Below are 18,611 nucleotides of genomic sequence, written 5' to 3'. Positions count from 1 at the left end.
GGCTAGGTCTGTGAACCATGGCCGCTGAGCCTGCGTGTCCAGGGCCTGTGCTCCGCAACTGGAGAGGCCACAACAGTGAGAGGCCCGCGTACCGCAAAAAAAAAAAAAAAAAAAAAAGATATGCTCTGTGTGTGTGTGTATATATACACATACATTTATATAATTTCAAGTTCTTAATGAGTCAAATAATATTCTGAAAAATATTTGTATTATGACAAAGTCACAGAAGACATTTTATGAGAAAAAATTATGTTGAATAACTATACAATTTTATACTTTTCATACTAGATTCCCAATAAACATACACCTACTCAGTTCCTCAAACATCAGGTACTCTACCATTTTGTTTACACTGAGTATAAAAATTAAAGGATAAAGGGAGAATCAGGAGAAATTACTTAATGGGTATAAGGTTTTATTTTGTAGTCATGGAAACGTTTTAGAACTAGATGTTTGTAAGCATTATGAATTGTTCACTTTTTTTTTTTTTTTTGGAATTTTGCCTTTTTTTTTTTCTTTAATTAATTTATTTATGGCTGTGTTGGCTCTTCGTTTCTGTGCGAGGGCTTTCTCTAGTTGTGGCAAGTGGGGACCACTCCTCATCATGGTGCGTGGGCCTCTCACTATCGCGGCCTCTCTTGTGGAGCACAGGCTCCAGACGCGCAGGCTCAGTAATTGTGGCTCATGGGGCCAGTCACCCCGCGGCATGTGGGATCTTCCCAGACCAGGGCTCGAACCCGTGTCCCCTGCATTGGCAAGCAGATTCTCAACCACTGCGCCACCAGGGAAGCCCCTGAATTGTTCACTTTTAAATGGTTAAATTTAAGTTGTGAATTTCACCTCAAAAATTTTTTTAATTCGAAAACCTAACTGATCAAACCCACAGCCAACATCGTTCTCAATGGTGAAAAACTGAAACCATTTCCTCTAAGATCAGGAACAACACAAGGTTGCCCACTCTCACCACTATTATTCAACATAGTTTTGGAAGTTTTAGCCACAGCAATCAGAGAAGAAAAAGAAATAAAAGGAATCCAAATCAGAAAAGAGGTAAAACTGTCACTGTTTGCAGATGACATGATACTATACATAGAGAATCCTAAAGATGCTACCAGAAAACTACTAGAGCTAATCAATGAATTTGGTAGAGTAGCAGGATACAAAATTAATGCATAGAAACCTCTTGCATTCCTATACACTAATGATGAAAAATCTGAAAGAGAAATTAAGGAAACACTCCCATTTACCAATGCAACAAAAAGAATAAAATACCCAGGAATAAACCTACCTACAGAGACAAAAGACCTGTATGCAGAAAACTATAAGACACTGATGAAAGAAATTAAAGATGATACAAATAGATGGAGAGATATACCATGTTCTTGGACTGGAAGAGTCAACATTGTGAAAATGACTATACTACCCAAAGCACTCTACAGATTCAATGCAATCCCTATCAAACTACCAATGGCATTTTTCACAGAAATAGAACAAAAAATTACAGAATTTGTATGGAAACACAAAAGACCCTAAACAGCCAAAGCAATCTTTTTTTTTTTTTTTTTTTTGCGGTATGCGGGCCTCTCACTGTTGTGGCCTCCCCCGTTGCGGAGCACAGGCTCCGGATGCGCAGGCCCAGCGGCCATGGCTCACGGGCCCAGCCGCTCCACGGCATATGGGATCCTCCCAGACCGGGGCACAAACCCGTATCCCCTGCATCGGCAGGCGGACTCTCAACCACTGCGCCACCAGGGAGGCCCCAAAGCAATCTTGAGAAACAAAAACAGAGCTGGGGGAATCAGGCTCCCTGACTTCAGACTATACTACAAAGCTACAGTAATCAAGACAGTATGGTATTGGCACAAAAACAGAAATATAGGTCAATGGAACAGGATAGAAAGCCCAGAGATAAACCCATGCACCTATGGTCACCTTATCTTTGATAAGGAGGCAAGAGTATATAATAGAGAAAAGACAGTCTCTTCAATAAGTGGTGCTGGGAAAACTGGACAGCTACATGTAAAAGGATGAAATTAGAACACTTCCTAACACCATACACAAAAATAAACTCAAAATGGATTAAAGACCTAAATGTAAGGCCAGAGACTATAAAACTCTTAGAGGAAAACAGGCAGAACACTCTGACATAAATCACAGCAAGATCCTTTTTGACCCACCTCCTAGAAAAATGGAAATAAAAATAAACAAATGGGACCTAATGAAACTTAAAAGCTTTTGCACAGCAAAGGAAACCACAAACAAGACAAAAAGGCAACCCTCAGAATAGGAGAAAATATTTGCAAACAAAGCAACTGACAAAGGATTAATCTCCAAAAAATATACAAGCAGCTCATGCAGCTCAATATCAAAAAAACAAACAACCTGGACTTCCCTGGTGACGCAGTGGTTAAGAATCCACCTGCCAATGCAGGGGACATGGGTTTGATCCCTGGGCCGAGAAGATCCCACATGCCACAGAGCAACTAAGCCCATGCACCACAACTACTGAGCCTGTGCTCTAGAGCCCACGCGCCACAACTACTGAAGCCCAGGCGCCTAGAGCCTGTGCTCCGCAACAAGAGACGCCACTGCAAGTGAGAAGCCCGCGCACTGCAAGGAAGACCCAACGCAGCCAAATTAATTAATTAATTAATTTTTAAAAAACAAAAGAATCCAAAAATGGGCAGAAGACTAGACAGACATTTCTCCAAAGAAGATATACAGATTGCCAACAAACACACGAAAGGATGCTCAACATCACTAATCATTAGAGAAATGCAAGTCAAAACTACAATGAGGTATCACCTCACACCAGTCAGAATGGCCATCATCAAAAAATCTACAAACAATAAATGCTGAAGAGGGTGTAGAGAAAAGGGAACCCTCTTGCACTGTTGGTGGGAATGTAAATTGATACAGCCACTATGGAGAACGGTATGGAGGTTCCTTAAAAAACTAAAAATAGAACTACCATACGATGCAGCAATCCCACTACTGGGCATATACCCTGAGAAAACCATAATTCAAAAAGAGTCATGTACCACAATGTTCATTGCAGCTCTATTTACAACAGCTAGGACATGGAAGCAACCTAAGTGTCTATCGACATATGAATGGATAAAGAAGATGTGGCACATATATACTGAGCCATAAAAAGAAATGAAATTGAGTTATTTGTAGTGAGGTGGATGGACCTAGAGTCTGTCATACAGAGTGAAGTAAGTCAGAGAGAGCAAACAAATACCGTATACTAATACATATATATGGAATCTAAAAAAAAAAATAGTTCTGATGAACCTAGGGGCAGGACAGGAATAAAGACACAGAAGTAAAGAAGGGACTAGAGGACACGGGGAGTGGGAAGGGTAAGCTGGGACGAAGTGAGAGAGTAACACTGACATATATACACTACCAAATGTAAAACAGATAGCTAGTGGGAAGCAGCTGCATAGCACAGGGAGATCAGCTCGGTGCTTTGCAACCACCTAGAGGGGTGGGATAAGGAGGGTGGGAGGGAGATGTAAGAGGGAGAGGATATGGGGATATATGTATATGTATAGCTGATTCACTTTGTTATACAGCAGAAATGAACACAACATTGTAAAGCAATTATACTCCAATAAAGATGTTAAAAAAAACCTAACTGATGCATTTCTTCTCTTTTATCCTTAAAATATGTTATTTCAAAATATTAGCACTTTGTCTATTGATATTTTGTTCTTAACATAGGACATTCTATTTAAAACTGATCTTTTAACATAGTATTTTTAAAGAATTATCAAAATACCACTCTACTTACTTGCATTTTCAGACTTGAGCATTTTAATTTCTTCTGTTTTCAGTTTCAAAGTTTCTTTGAGGACTGCATTTTCACAGTTTAGCCTGGAAAAAAGTACCCTCCAAGTAACTAAAACATTAATACTTTGAAGGTGAATGAGAATATTTAATCCCATAATTAGAACATGAAAACCCTAATATAATTTTTCTTACATCAAAACAGTCTAGAATTTATATATGTAATAAAATAAAAATTTAAAACTCTTAACCCTTCTGTATACTTAGCTGAGAAAGTATCAGAACCAGAAATACTTCTAAGTCATCTAGTTCGAACATTCATTCTCTTTATTAAAGTTTCAATCAAGTTAATAACCATTTGAACACCAACTACATGCTTAGGTCACCTTCCAAAATTTGCATAAAAAGATACATAGGGAGGTACAAACTTCCAGTTGTAAAATAAATAAGTCCTGGGGATGCAATGTTCAGCATGAAGACTGTAGCTAACAATTATTGTACAGTATTTGAAAGCTGCTAAGAGAGTAGACCTTAAAAGTTCTCAACATAAGAAAAAAACTGTAATGATGTAAGGCAATGAGTATTAACTAGATTTATTGTGATGATCATTTTGCAACATATACAGATATCAAATCATTATATTGTACACCTGAAACTAATACACTGTTATATGTCAATTATACCTCAATTTAAGAAAAAGATACATAGGGAGCTTTATCTATTGAATGAAAATTGGAATTACTTACAAGAGTTCCTAAATTGCCCAGCATCGGGACTTCCCTGGTGGTGCAGTGGTTAAGAATCCACCTGCCAATGCAGGGGACACATTCAAGCCCTGGTCCGGGAAGATCCCACATGCTGCAGAGCAACTAAACCCACAAGCCACAGCTACTGAGTCCGCGTGCCACAACTAGTGAGCCCGCGTGCCACAACTACCAAAGCCCGCGCGCCACAACTACCGAAGCCCGCGCGCCTGGAGCCCGTTCTCTGCAACAAGAAAAGCCACCATAATGAGAAGAGTGTGCACCGCAACAAATAGTCCCCACTCTCAGCAACTAGAGAAAGCCTGCGTGCAGCAACGAAGACCCAACACAGCCAAAAATAAGTAAATAAATAAATTTATTTTTTAAATAAATAAATAAATTTGTTTTAAATAGCCCAGTATCAGAGGCTTAAAAAATTGCTTTTGTAATTAAAAACAGTCACCAGATCATCTGGTCTAATTTATAACTTTAAATAAAATACCTATCAGGACGTGATATTCCTAGGGAATATTACATGCTGTGCTTGGGACAGGCCTCATATCATTAAAACAGTGGTCATGAAGTTAAAGTTTCTCAATTAAAGTGAAATGTTGTTCACATCACAAGAAAAAAAAATTCTGTATCCATGTATGTGACGCATGTTGACTGTATTGTGGTGAACATTTTGTGATATGTACAGGCGTTGAGTCATTGTGTTGTACACCTGAACTAATGTAATATATGTCAGTTATATCTAAAAAACAAGAAATGTAAATCTAAAACATTCCCTTTCCATGAATTACCTACAAATTAATAAAACGTGAAATCAGTTTTTCAAGCAATGTCTATAGCCCTTGAGGAATAAAACACCTTTTTTTTTTCTTTATAAATTTATTTATTTATTTTTGGCTGCGTTGGGTCTTCATTGCTGCGTGCAGGCTTTCTCTAGTTGAGGCGAGCAGGGGCTACTCTTGGTTGCGGTGCATGGGCTTCTCATTGCAGTGGCTTCTCTTGTTGAGGAGCATGGCCTCTAGGCATGCGGGCTTCAGTAGTTGTGGCTCGTGGACTCTAGAGCACAGGCTCAGTAGTTGTGGCACATGGGCTTAGTTGCTCCACACACGTGGGATCTTCCGGACCAGGGCTCGAACACGTGTCCCCTGCACTGGCAGGTGGATTCTTAACCACTGTGCCACCAGGGAAGTCCTAAAGCACCTTTCTTAGCATGACCTTTTCCTAGGACTCTAGGTCTGTGATTCTTAAACTGAACTCTGAATAATTCTAAGCTTATGAGGACGTTGTGAGATGCTCACAAACATTTTATGAGATGCATGCAAACTACTTTATAAATTAATTTTAAAAAACAACCTACTCAGGGAGTTCCCTGGTGGTCCGGTGGTTAAGACTCCATGCTCCCAATGCAGGGGGCCAGGGTTCGATCCCTGGTCAGGGAACTAGATTCCACGTGCCACAACTAAGAGCCTGCATGCCACAACTAAAGATCCCACATGCCGCAATGAAGATCCCGTATGCTGCAACTAAGACCCGGCCCAGCTAAATAAATAAATAAATATTTTTAAAAACCAAAAAACCAAAAAAAAAATCACAACCTACTCAGTCAAATGCATTAACTTTGCTGTCTGGTTAACTATTTTTGTGCAGACCTCACTATAAAGCATTGTCTGCTAGTTCTGCCTAACTGAAGAGCATCCTAAGAGATAACCTGTTGACCAAGTGTAAATCTGTGTATGTGAATCAGAATTTTCTGGGTTCTGTGCAGCTATAACAAAATACAAAAAAAAAAAAATTGGGTAAACAACACTATCACATTGGCAAATATCAAAACGTATGACATATTCTCTTGATGAGGCTATGGGGAAACAAGCACTCTCATGAGTTACCGTTAGGAATGCAAATTGGTACAAGCCTCATAGAGAGGAATTAGGCAACCTCTAATAAATCTACATATGTATCTACCTTTTGACCCATTCTACTTCTAAGAATTTACCTTGAAAATACATCTCCAGCAACACAAAAGTATATGTCAAGGCTATTTATTGCAGCATTGATTATAATAGCAAAATAATGGAAACAATCTAAGAGCCTATATATAGGAGAGTGGTTGAGTAACTGTTTCACAGCCGCACAATCGAGTGATTTCCAGGATATATCGTTAAACAGAAAAAGCACAAAAGAGTATCTACAGGAAACTATCTTTGATGTAAGAAAGAAGGGGAAATAAGAAAACATACATATACCTGCCTATTTGTGTAAACAGAAACAGAGGAAGGATAAATCACAAAATAGTAAGATTGATTATGTACAGATAGTGAAGGGAAGGAGGAACGGCAGGACATTGGGAATGGGGTAGAGGGGTGAAGGACACTTCTCTGAATATACCTGTCTGAATACTTCTGACTGCTGGAAGCACTGTCAATGTTTCACAAAGTCAAAAGTAGACAAACAAAATAAGTAAATTAATAAGGATAGTGAAAAACTCTAAAACAGAATACAAATGGAAACAAATGAACTTAAATGAAGAGCATAACCATACTGAAGATAAAAAAGAGGAAACTAACCAAGTAAGTTTTAAACACCGTATTTTGACCATATACCTTCAGGCTAAAAACAAAACTGTAAACAAACATGGAACTCTAGTTAATGGGTTTGATTTTACAATGGTATGTATTAGCAATTCTAAAGTTACTTTCTGTATAGTCTGTGGTGGAACAAATAAGTAAACATACAGGGTAACAGAAGTCAGGTTTCTCCTTGTGGGACTTACAAATGCAGAGAGGGGCAAGACTAAGGTGAACCCTGTGGTGGTGTTCTGCAATTGGAGATATGAGTATGATCTCATTGATGTGACAGATACATACATACATAAATGATAAAGAGACAGGTAGATAGATGATAAATCGATGACATAGATAGATAGATGTATATATACGTGTGTCTGCACCTGTGTATTTTCCAACTGTGTCCTCTGAGAGGAACTTCACACAGTGAACCCTCAGTAGTAATGAGCGCACCTAGCACTCAGATTTTGATTTCTAAACACCATTCCCCATTAAAAGGAACTGCTGCTCCTTGAAGAAATACCTAATATTCTAGGCATACTGGCCTAGAATATCTTGTACCAGAAAGCAAGAAAGTGCTCAAAGAAAAATAGATGTCAAAAAGTCACAGGAACACCTGTGCTTGATGGGGCTGCCACGGACCAAAGTTGGAAAATTTTAAGCAACAAAAGAAATCACGGGGCTTCCCTAGTGGCGCAGTGGTTGGGAGTCCGCCTGCCGATGCAGGGGACACAGGTTCGTGCCCCGGTCCGGGAAGATCCCACGTGCCGTGAAGCGGCTAGGCCCATGAGCCACGGCCGCTGGGCCTGCGCGTCTGAAGCCTGTGCTCCGCAACGGGAGAGGCCGCAGTGGTGAGAGGCCTGCGTACCGCAAAAAAAAAAAAAAAAAAAAAGAAGAAATTATGGTAGTAATAGCTTTTAACCCACTGAATAATGCAAGAATCCTTGAATCCGTATTGGTATAAACAAACAAATGAGAAGGAAAAACTCTTTTTTACAGTAAAATGCCAACATACAAATGTAGAAGGAATAAGGGAATTAGAAAATTACCATTTGGCAACCATTGTAGTAATAATTGCTTCAGGTAGAATATCAGTGGATATAAAAACGAGTGGGTGAAAAGTCTGATGAGTCACAGATTATTTACATAATTTTCAAGTATCTCTCCACAAGATGCTTATTAATTACAAGGGGAAAAACAGTGACTTAATAGTGGAGAATGAGGGCAGACACCATACCTTAACCAAGTGATTAAGAGTCACATCCTAGGAATAGGACAAATCAGCATCACATGCCTCCAGATATGATGCACTTAGAATACATTGCTTCAGTGGTAATATTGCCCAAAATGCGTAACCCAATTCAATCCAGAAGCATCAGATACCCTCATTGTAGGATATTCTATAAAATAATGGGCCTGTCCGCCTCAAAAAAATGTAAAGGTTATAAAAGATCAACACTGAAGAACTGTTTCAGATTAAAGGAGACTAAAATTTAGACATGACAACCAAATGCAACATGTGGTTCTGGACTGGTCCTGAACAGGGGAAATTGTTTTTTCTCTTTTGCTCTAAGAACATTATTAAGATAGTTGGTAATATAAAGAAGGTCTGCACATTAAAACATTAAATAGTAGTATTGGGTTAAGGTGTTTATTTTTATAACTATATTATGTTATAAATGAGAACGTCCCTTTTAAAATAAAATACAAACTGAAGTAGTTAGAGTAACGGGGCCCTATATATGCAAAATGGTTCAGAAAATATAACCTCTATACTTATGTATTTAACTACAAAGAGAGCGAAAGAAAGGAAAAAAGAATGATAAAGTAAATGTGGTAAAGAGTTAAAATTTGGAGAATCTTGGTGAAAGATATATAGGAGTTGTTCTATTCTTACAACTTTTCTGTAAGTCTTCAATTATCTCAAATTAAAAGTTAAGAAGTAATAAATTTAAAAATTAGGTACTAAAGCCATCTATAATCCCAGATACCAAATCAATTTCTCAGTGATTAAATTATAGCATATTCATAAGGTCAAAGTTATTAAATAAATTCACACTAATACAAGAGTTGCTCAAAAGACTTTAAAAAAACAGTGCAAGGCTAAAATAACTTGGGAAACATGGCTCTTAAACTGTATTTTAATATACAGTTTATACTAGTTTTTAAAGAAAGAAAATTAACAGTAACAGTAAGATATGGAACTGGTAAGTGGGTAAGCAATATGAATCTTATTTTATTTTATTCTTTTTTGGCTGTGCCACGTGGCTTGCAGGATCTTAGTTCCCCGACCAGGGATTGAACCCGGGCCATGGCAATGAAAGCACCAAGTCCTAACCACTGGACAACCAGGGAATTCCCTGAATTTTATACTTAGTGTGCTCAAAAAAGAAAAAAGCCTAAGCTACATTTGAATTATACACATTTTAAAAATTTCCAAAGAAAAATTATGGAATAATAATACACAAACCTGTCATATTTTTGGATCCAAGATTCCTCTATATTTTTAAATCTATTGCGATCAAATTCTATTTCCCACTGCAAGGCATTTATTTCCTATAGAAAAAAAGCACTTTCAAGGAAATTACTACAAATAAATCATTTCATGACTTATGAATATCTGAAATAAATCATTTAGTCACTTCACAGAAATAGGTTAAAGACAAAAAACTAATTACTGCTCAAAAAGAGTCTATGACATTTGTAAACACATATGACATGCCTCTTTAGCACTCAAAAAGCTTTGCTGAAGCTTACTTATTATAGGGAACATTTCGAATTTGTTGGGCTGAACCTAGATTTCTCATTGCCCCCAACCCATGCAGACCCCAACATAAACTCCTGGAAGTCTGAGCCCAGGACACTCCCACCAAGGGAGAGTAAAACAGGAATAGGAATATGACCATCTAGGGTGATTCCTAACTACCTTTTTAGTGAAGATGAGATGGTCAGAAAGAGGCAGGCTCTGCAGGGCAAGCAGAAGAAGAAAAATAGGAAAAGAAGAAAAACAGGAAGTGTCAATTTGGCAGGCTTAGCCCATGTGACAATCTGTTTTGAATTATAAGCTCCAAAAGGGAAGGGAGTGTATGAAGTTGAAGTACACCTAGCAGAGGGTATGCACAAATGACATATACACTGGTACGGTGACTTTTAAGGGAATTCCGTTTGAAAGCTTATTGAATTGAACAAGTCTACACTATACGCTATATGTGGTCAAATACCTTCTCCAAGGATCTCTTTTGTTCCACAGTTTTTTGAAGCACTGCCTGGGTATGACTTGTGGCTTTGCCAAATATTGCCTGAGAAAAATAAAGATTGTATCAGTATAAATTAAATTTCCAATCACACTTATATGCAAGGTGACGTTCACATTTTTATTTTAAGACAGTAGAAAATTACCTTGAGATGAGATTCCCATAGAGACCTTTTGTATAGAGTTTGATAGTTCAAAAGTCAGAAGATCTTGGTTTGGTTCTTTCCCAATGAACTTGAGAATGAATGAATGGATTTCGCACACGAAGACATGTACATGAACATTCATAGCAGCATTATTCATAATAGCCCAAAATAGCTATCAACTGGTAAATGGATAAACAAAATGTGGCATATGTACACAATGGAATATTATTTGGCAATAAAAAAGGAAGAAAGCACTGACACATGCTACAAGATGCATGAACCTTAAAAATATGCTAACTATAAGAATCCAGAGGCAAAAGAATCTAGACACATACTGTATGATTCTATTTATGAAATAGAAAAGGCAAAGCTATAAAGCAGAAAGTAGATTAGTGGTGGCTAGGGATGGGAATAACTGCTAATGGGTAAGAGGTTCCTTTTTTGGGGTGATGGAAATGTTCTAAATTAAGTTGTGATGATAGTTACACAATTCTAAGTTTAGTAAAAATAAATTGTATGCTTAAAACAAGTGAAATTCATGACGTTAAGTTATATCTTAATAAAGCTGTTTTAAAAATCTATAGCTCAAAAAAAAACCTATATTAAACACTGATGCTTTTATTTTAAAAGCTACAACCAGGGAGTTCCCTGGTGGTCTAGTGTTCAGGATTTGGCACTTTTACTGCCATGGCCCGGGTTCAATCCCTGGTTGGGGAACTGAGGTCCGGCAAGCACGCAGATACAACCATACTACCTATCATTGGAATGTGTACCTGATGAAAGTGTAAAAGTAACTTCTTACATTGCTTTGAAGAATTCTCAATGCTTCCTCTTTACCTTCAAGTTGTCTTTGAGATGCCTCAAGCTCAGTTTTCAAAATTTCTAACTCCTGAGGAGAAAAACACAATTAGTCTTCCTATCTGTGAGATATGCAACCCCAAATGATCAATTTAGACAGTTTACATTTAAGCTCAACATTCACTTTGACTCAAAGTGCTCTGACCTTACAAAATGAGGTTGGAAATTCCTCCAGGCTTTATAAGTGGACCAGAGAGGCTAAAACTGAGATGCTCACTGTCAGGTGCCAGTTATGACTAAAAGCCCAAATCTTTTGCTTTTACCCATCTAGGCCACACACACAGTTAATAATTTGGAGAAAAAGCTTTAGACCACATAAAATAAGAACATGATCGGCTACACAGCTACGGTAGCTATTATAAGTAGAACTGTGCCCCTCACCCCAAAAGATACGTTCAAGTCCTAACCCCTGGTACCATAAATTCGACCTTATTTGGAAATAGGGTCTTTGCAAATGTAATTAATGTCATACTAGATTAGAGTAGGCCTCAATCCAATGACTGGTGTGACACAGCTACAAGCCAAAGGTTGTTGGCAGCAACCACCAGAAGCTAGGAGGTGGTAAAGGATTCTCCTCTAGACCCTTCAGAGGGAACATGGCCCACCCACATCTTGATTTCAGACCTTTAGCCTCCATAGCTGAGAGAGAATCGATCTGCTCTTTTAAGACACCAGTTTGTCAGGGCAGCCCTAGGAAACTAGTAGAGTAGCGATCACCAGAAGAGATACAAATGCACACTAAGGGACCTCCCTGGCGGTCCAGCGGTTAAGACCCCATGCGTCCACTGCAGGGGGCCTAAGGTATGACCTCTGGTCGGGAAATTAACATCCCACATGCTGTGGCCAAAAAACCCCCAAAAACCAAACAAACAAAAAAACAAATGTACACTAAGACGGGCTTTCTGTTCCTGAAAGGCCAAGCACCCTCATAGAAACTCCAACTCCCAGCAAGACGGATGGTTTCCTCAGACCCCCTGGGGTACTTTCTAGTCCTCTGACTTCAAAGAGGTTCAATTAAGTCAGGTTATTTCAAGTCACACATACTGGGAAGACAGATGGAAGAGAGTGATTATTTTCTCCAGGAGGTTAGAGAACTAAGTTGGAAAGGAGAACAGGAGGGCATGTTTATACGAACAGCCTTTCTGAGAGATGAGGAGACGAAGCCACCGAGATGCGGAGGCCAGCTGGAAGCTATGAGCTTGACATTGTGGCTCGAGAATATCTGGAAAGCCAACAGTTGACTTCCATACCATGTTAGTAATACTTACACAAAATATCTCTCAGTGGACTTTATTCACATGAGAATTTGTATGTTAGCCAGAGTACCTACCTCTAGAGTTTCCTGAAGGCGTTGCCTTAATTCCACATTTGACAACTCTGAATTAGAATCTATTAGAGGGAAAAGAAATTAAATATTTTCTTTAGCTAGTTAAATATGGGACATTTGTTTACAAAATATCAAATACAGCCTTTCCCTAAATTGAAACGAGAAAATAACTGTAATACACCAAATGATGATAAAAACATATAGCTTAAAACATTCCACAAATGAAAAGACACATACTTTTGAATCGAAAGACTCTTAAAAAAAAAGGACTCTAAAATAAAACTGTTGTTAATGAATTGGTTACTTACTACATCCAAACACAGCATTAATGAATGTCGGTGAGTAAAGTAAATAAATTTTGGTGTTTGGCTTAAGCCTGATCAATATCGTGATATGAATATCTAAGAAATAACCTGAATTTAATTTCTTTCCAAGGAGAATCACTAGAAGTCTCCAGTAACTTCAATTATTCTCTCCTTAATGGGATCGATCAACTGAGACATTAATCTTGGCTTCCCAGGAACTTCATTTACATTGCAGTTTCACTGGCAATAGAAAAACATTGAAGTGATAAATTATAGCAAGAGAACAGGAAGCAAAAAGAAGCAAAAAAATTTAGAAAGAGTATTTTGAGGGACATTAAAAATTTCTCAAAACAATTCTTTTCTTTGCTCTTCTGAACTTTCACCAACATGACAGTAACCAAGGGAAAACCTAAGTCATGTTTTTACTCTGATAATTCAGGGTTCCAATGAGGGACAAAAGTGACATTGGGGAACTTCCTTGGCGGTCCAGTGCAGGGGGCATGGGTTCAACCCCTGGTCGGGGAACTAAGATCCTGCATGCAGCATGATGTGGCCAAAAATAAAAAAATAAATAAAATTTTTAAAAAAGTAACACTGGGTTGACAATGACAAGTTCTATTCTATTAACACCTGTGGTAGGCAGAATAATGGCCCCCAAAGATGTCCACATTTAATCCCAGAACCTGTGAATACCTAGCAAAAAGGATTTTGCAGGTGTGATTAAATACTTGGAGATAGGAGATTATTCTGGATTACCCAGGTCCTTATAAATGAAAGAAGGAGGCAGGGGAGTCAGTATCAGCATGAGGCAGTGGGAGAAGTGGCTGTGAAGATGGAGGAAGGGTACCACGGCCAGGGAAGGCAGCCTCTAGAAGGTGGAAAAGGCAAGGGAGTGGGTTCTCCCCTAGAGCCTCCAGAAGGGAGGCGGCCATGCCAACACCATGATTTTAGTCCAGTGAAACCTGTTTTGGATTTCTAACCTACAGAACTGTAAGAGAATAAAATTTATGTTGTTTTAAACCATTAAATTTCTGGTAATTTGGAAAGTGCCTATTAGCAAGAGGAAACTAACACAATATTCTTACCTAGGATCAAGTCAACTTTGATAAAAAGACAAAAGTCCATAACTCAAAAAAAATAGGAGCTCATACCATTACTATTACTTCTTGTTTATATCCCAGTAGTTTCCTCACATTTTTGTAAAGGCATCTTAGCATAATGTTCAATTTTCAACATCTTGCTTGCAAAACAGTATCCATCCTCTATGCATGATAAGGACTTGGAAGAAAAATATACAAAGAATCCCACCCTAATTTCAAGAAGGATTTTGAAGGACTGAGATCAATCCCCAGCTGCACCATGTTTCTGTAAATCTGAAATGTTTCTTAAATTATTTTCATGTTGTTCTAATTGTGTTTGTTCCACTTTGGTGGGGAAGTTTTACAATATGGATTACAAAAGATTCAGCCACACCAGAGCTGTACCACAGTGCAGGCTGGGACTCGTCCACCAGGTCTGGGTCACTTCGCAGTTGTAACATTCTATCACAATATGATTCTGAATTTTATTCTCTCCTTAGTGTACAGCACAATTTATTTTTACTTATGATAAATTCATCTTGTTTTGAGAATCTTATGACATCCCTAAAATAACCTGAAGCCTGTGTGTTCTGCCTGTAACACTCCTTCTCCAGATGAGCATCTGGCTTGCAGGGCTCCAATGTCACCTCCTTAGAGAGGCCTCTCTTGACCTGTGCCTCAAACAGCAGCACCCCAGCCCCTCCACTCACTCACTGTCTTTTCACTTACCACTGCCTGATGTTACATAGCTGTTGATTTGCAGGTTTAGTTTCTGTCTGCTCTACCAGAATGTGAACTCCATGACATTAGGGCCTTTGACTATTTTATTTACTAATGTTATTCCCAGAGTCTGGTACTGTGCTGGGCACCTAATAGATACCCAATAAATGTTTGTTGAATAAGACAAAAAAAGAACAAATAAAGTATACCACTACTTCACAAGAAAAGCAGGGTAAGTAATTACTTATTGATATAACTAACATGTATGTATTGATGCAGAATAATTACTGTACTTCACAATTTGTATAATACGTGGAGACAGAAACATCAATTACTTTTACCATCACCAATCAACCTCTAGAGGTGAATAAAGATAAATTTCTAAAATCCACGATGGTGACCCATCTTCATGTGTTGGGAGGCTGACAGCATTGATAAAATCCACAGGGCAGAAAAGAGGAGGAGAAAGAGGATGCTAGGCATTCTTACCAGTGCTACTTTGTCGGCCGTGATAGGGAATTTGGGGTCCTTCCGGGTATGTATCATGCAAGCTCTTATGCTTGGAATACTGAAAAACGGCACTGTTTCCTTCTTCCCCATTCCTTGAAAATGGGGGAGGACTAAAGGCCTTTCCATCTGATCTTTTTCTAGATGTAAATAAATGTGAAACTTGCACTTCACAAATGCCGCCGGGTCTTCTTCTGAGGCCATACCCTAAATCGCCTTCCGCCATGTCATCGTCCTCTGCTTCCCAGGCCCGCCCCGCTGCTTCACTCTGCGGCCTCGCCGCCCTGCTCATCCGCCACGTGCCTTCTTTACCGTAGGGATAAACAAGTTATCTGCAGCTAAGAGAAAACAGTAGTGAAAAAGCCGTCAGTATAATCAAAGTTGGGTTTGCCAGGGAAGAAAAGTTCCTTCCTATATCTTGCAGGCACAGCCAGCAATGCACAAGCACACAGATGCCCCTTGCAATCCAACTGAGGCTGTTTAACATTTCAGGACTTTTCGGGTAAGAAAAGATCTGACTCCTTATTTCCAAGGAAATAGGAAAGACTTTTACTGAATCCAATAATCTACTGATCAGGATAAAGCAGATCAGGCTTTGCCAAGGAAAAAGAACGCACCTGACAAACGAGCTTACAAAGGAAAGGGATCAGTTTTCACAAGCCGAAGAGCTGTATAAAATTCAGAAGAGTCTCTGAAAACCCAGCTTCCAATGACTAAGACCATCTTGCCTCTGTTCCTCAGAACGCTTTATCTACTTCAGGTGCTCAGGGCCCTTAAGCTCTCTCCTACAGCTCTGCTTGGTTCATTTTCTATTTCTGTGCAGATACGATTAGGAGAGATTTTGTCGGGACAGTGACAGATGGAGGGAAGAAGGTCCCCCCATCGTCCCTGTCTTTCTCTAACCATGCCACACCTGTGTTCAAAACCCTCCAGTGGGGCTTCCCTGGTGGCACAGTGGTTGAGAGTCCGCCTGCCAATGCAGGGGACACGGGTTCGTGCCCCGGTCCGGGAAGATCCCGCGTGCCGCAGAGCGGCTGGGCCCGTGAGCCATGGCCGCTGAGCCTGCGCGTCCGGAGCCTGTGCTCCGCAGCGGAAGAGGCCACAACAGTGAGAGGCCCACGTACCGCAAAAAAAACAAAACAAAAAACCCTCCAGTGTTCCTCAGCACAGAGTAAAAGTCAAAGCCCTTCCAATGGCGAGGGGCCCCAAGCTCACCTCTGCCCCGTACCCTCACCCTGGCCTCCCCAGCCTCCCTGGTATTACTGACCGAGCCAGGCATTCCTGCCCCAGAGCTTCGAGTTCCCTCTGCCTGGAATGTTCTGCCCCCAGCCAGATGCACAGCTGGTTCCTCACCTCCTTGGGTCTTTCCTGCAGCGTCACCTTCTCAGCGTGGCCTTTCCTGGCACCCCACCTAAAACTGCCAACTCCTCTTCACAATCCCACTTCTCTGCTTGATTTTTCTTCTTGGCATTTATGACCTTCTAACATACCCCTCCATATTTTACTCATTTTTCAAAGCACACCATTCAAAGGGGGAAAGCAGTACAAATGGGAGCCTAGGGAAGCAGAAGGTGGCTCTGGCCTGCCTGTTACGCTTCTCAAAAGGTAGCGTGACCTGGACATTTCCTCTACCAGAGCCCAAACCTGCTCCCGAGGGCCTGAAGTGGAATGCAAGCTCCACAGGGTAGAGATTTTGGTCTGTTTGGATCACAATGCATGCCCAGTGCCTACACAGTTATCCAAGATGTGATCAGTGCTCAACAGTACTTTTAAATAAATGGATAAAGGGAGAAAGGAATAAACAAACTGAGGGACTTCCCTGGCGGTCCACTGGTTAAGACTCTGTGCTTCCACTGCAAAGGGCACAGGTTTGATTCCTGGTAGGGGAACTAAGATCCTGCATGCCTTGAAGTGCAGCCAAAATAAATAGATAGATAGATAGATAAATCAATTAATTAATTAAATAAAACCAATAAACTGAAATACTTTCCTGGGGCGAAAAACAAAACAGCCACCTCTGTAAGGCTCCACACCGGATAACCTGGGGCTAACTCCAGATAAAAATGCCCTACAGAGGGCTTCCCTGGTGGTGCAGTGGTTGAGAGTCCACCTGCCGATGCAGGGGACACGGGTTCGTGCCCTGGTCCGGGAGGATCCCACATGCCGCGGAGCGGCTGGGCCCGTGAGCCATGGCCGCTGAGCCTGCGCGTCCGGAGCCTGTGCTCCGCAGCGGGAGAGGCCACAACAGTGAGAGGCCCGCGTACCACACACACACACACACACACAAAAAAAGCCCTACAGAGAAATGCCCATCACTGAGCACCCCCCCCCCCCGTGTGGAGCCCACTGTGGGCACCTACCTGGTGACAGTGGCCACCTGTTGGCTGGAGAGCACCGGAAATGCTCAGCCTTGTCCCTCCAGTACAAGGGCAGTGAAGAGGGACTTTCACCACCAGGCATTTCAAAACAGCTGCTTTGCTGAAGGTATTTAGAAATATTTCATCCTTTTCTCAAGACTCTTTTTTTTTTTTAAAGGAAAATAAACACATCTGAAATCCTTTCTAAATATCCTGCTGTTTAAGTAATTGCTTACCAGGACATTCAAAAATAGTTAAATCTCAGTCTTGTATTTTTGCTGAAGTCTCTCTCTTAGTCTCCCACTTTTAAAACCACACAAAGATGCCAAATAAATCTATCATGTTTGAAGGGATTTCTGTTATTTTTAGGGTCAAGGTACCATACATTTTCAATGTTTAAAAACAAAGGCCCTTAAAAAATTTAAAAACAAAACAAAACAAAGGCCCTTAAAAATTTTAGAGAGATACATCATAAAAGAAGATACTTGGAGAGTTCCCCAGTGGCCTAGTGGTTAGGATTCCAGACTTTCACTGCCGGGGCCCGGGTTCAATCCCTGGTCAGGGAACTGAGATCCAGCCATAAGGCACAGCCAAAAAAAAAAAAAAAAAAAGGAAGAAGAAGATATATAGATGGAAAGAGGCTCAATATCATTCATCAAGGAATTATAGATTACAATTACAAAAAACTACAATGAGATTCCACCACGTACCACTGTCAATTCCAGGTGTTGCCAAGGATGTGGACACCCAAACACACTGATGGCAGGAGTATAAGATGGTACAACCACTGTGAAAAAGTGTGACAGCTTCTTTCAAACAAGTGACCTAACAACTGCATTCTTAAGCTTTACCCATGAGAAATGAAAACGTGTTCATACAAAGATGAATGAATGTTCAGAGTATTATTCAAATTAGCCAAAAAACTGAAAGCAACCCAAATGTCCA

At 40.1% G+C, this 18,611-nt stretch overlaps 1 protein-coding gene across 4 annotated transcripts in view; it reads right to left on the bottom strand.

The window, feature by feature from the left end:
- Positions 1–18,611, bottom strand: part of CCDC125 (coiled-coil domain containing 125) — a 33,498-nt gene that overhangs the window by 10,100 nt on the left and 4,787 nt on the right. For 3 of the 4 annotated variants that reach the window (XR_014294038.1, XM_082621012.1, XM_082621014.1), the window contains exons 2-7: positions 15,292–15,641; positions 12,702–12,760; positions 11,316–11,402; positions 10,336–10,413; positions 9,585–9,670; positions 3,800–3,882 (exon numbers count right to left, since the gene is read on the bottom strand). Coding sequence is in view for 3 of the 4 variants with exons in the window: in XM_082621012.1 (XP_082477138.1) it covers positions 3,800–3,882; positions 9,585–9,670; positions 10,336–10,413; positions 11,316–11,402; positions 12,702–12,760; positions 15,292–15,601 (703 nt within the window). In the remaining variant the exon portion in view is untranslated. Of the gene's footprint in view, positions 1–3,799; positions 3,883–9,584; positions 9,671–10,335; positions 10,414–11,286; positions 11,403–12,701; positions 12,761–15,291; positions 15,642–18,611 lie in introns of all 4 variants that reach the window. The other variant, XM_082621013.1, reaches the window with a different exon arrangement.

This window comes from Mesoplodon mirus (genome assembly GCF_964341445.2).
Source record: "Mesoplodon mirus genome assembly, chromosome: 5".
Lineage (NCBI taxonomy): Eukaryota > Metazoa > Chordata > Mammalia > Artiodactyla > Ziphiidae > Mesoplodon > Mesoplodon mirus.
The sequence above is the reverse complement of the archived record's forward strand: the minus strand, read 5'-3'. Positions and strand labels throughout refer to the sequence as shown.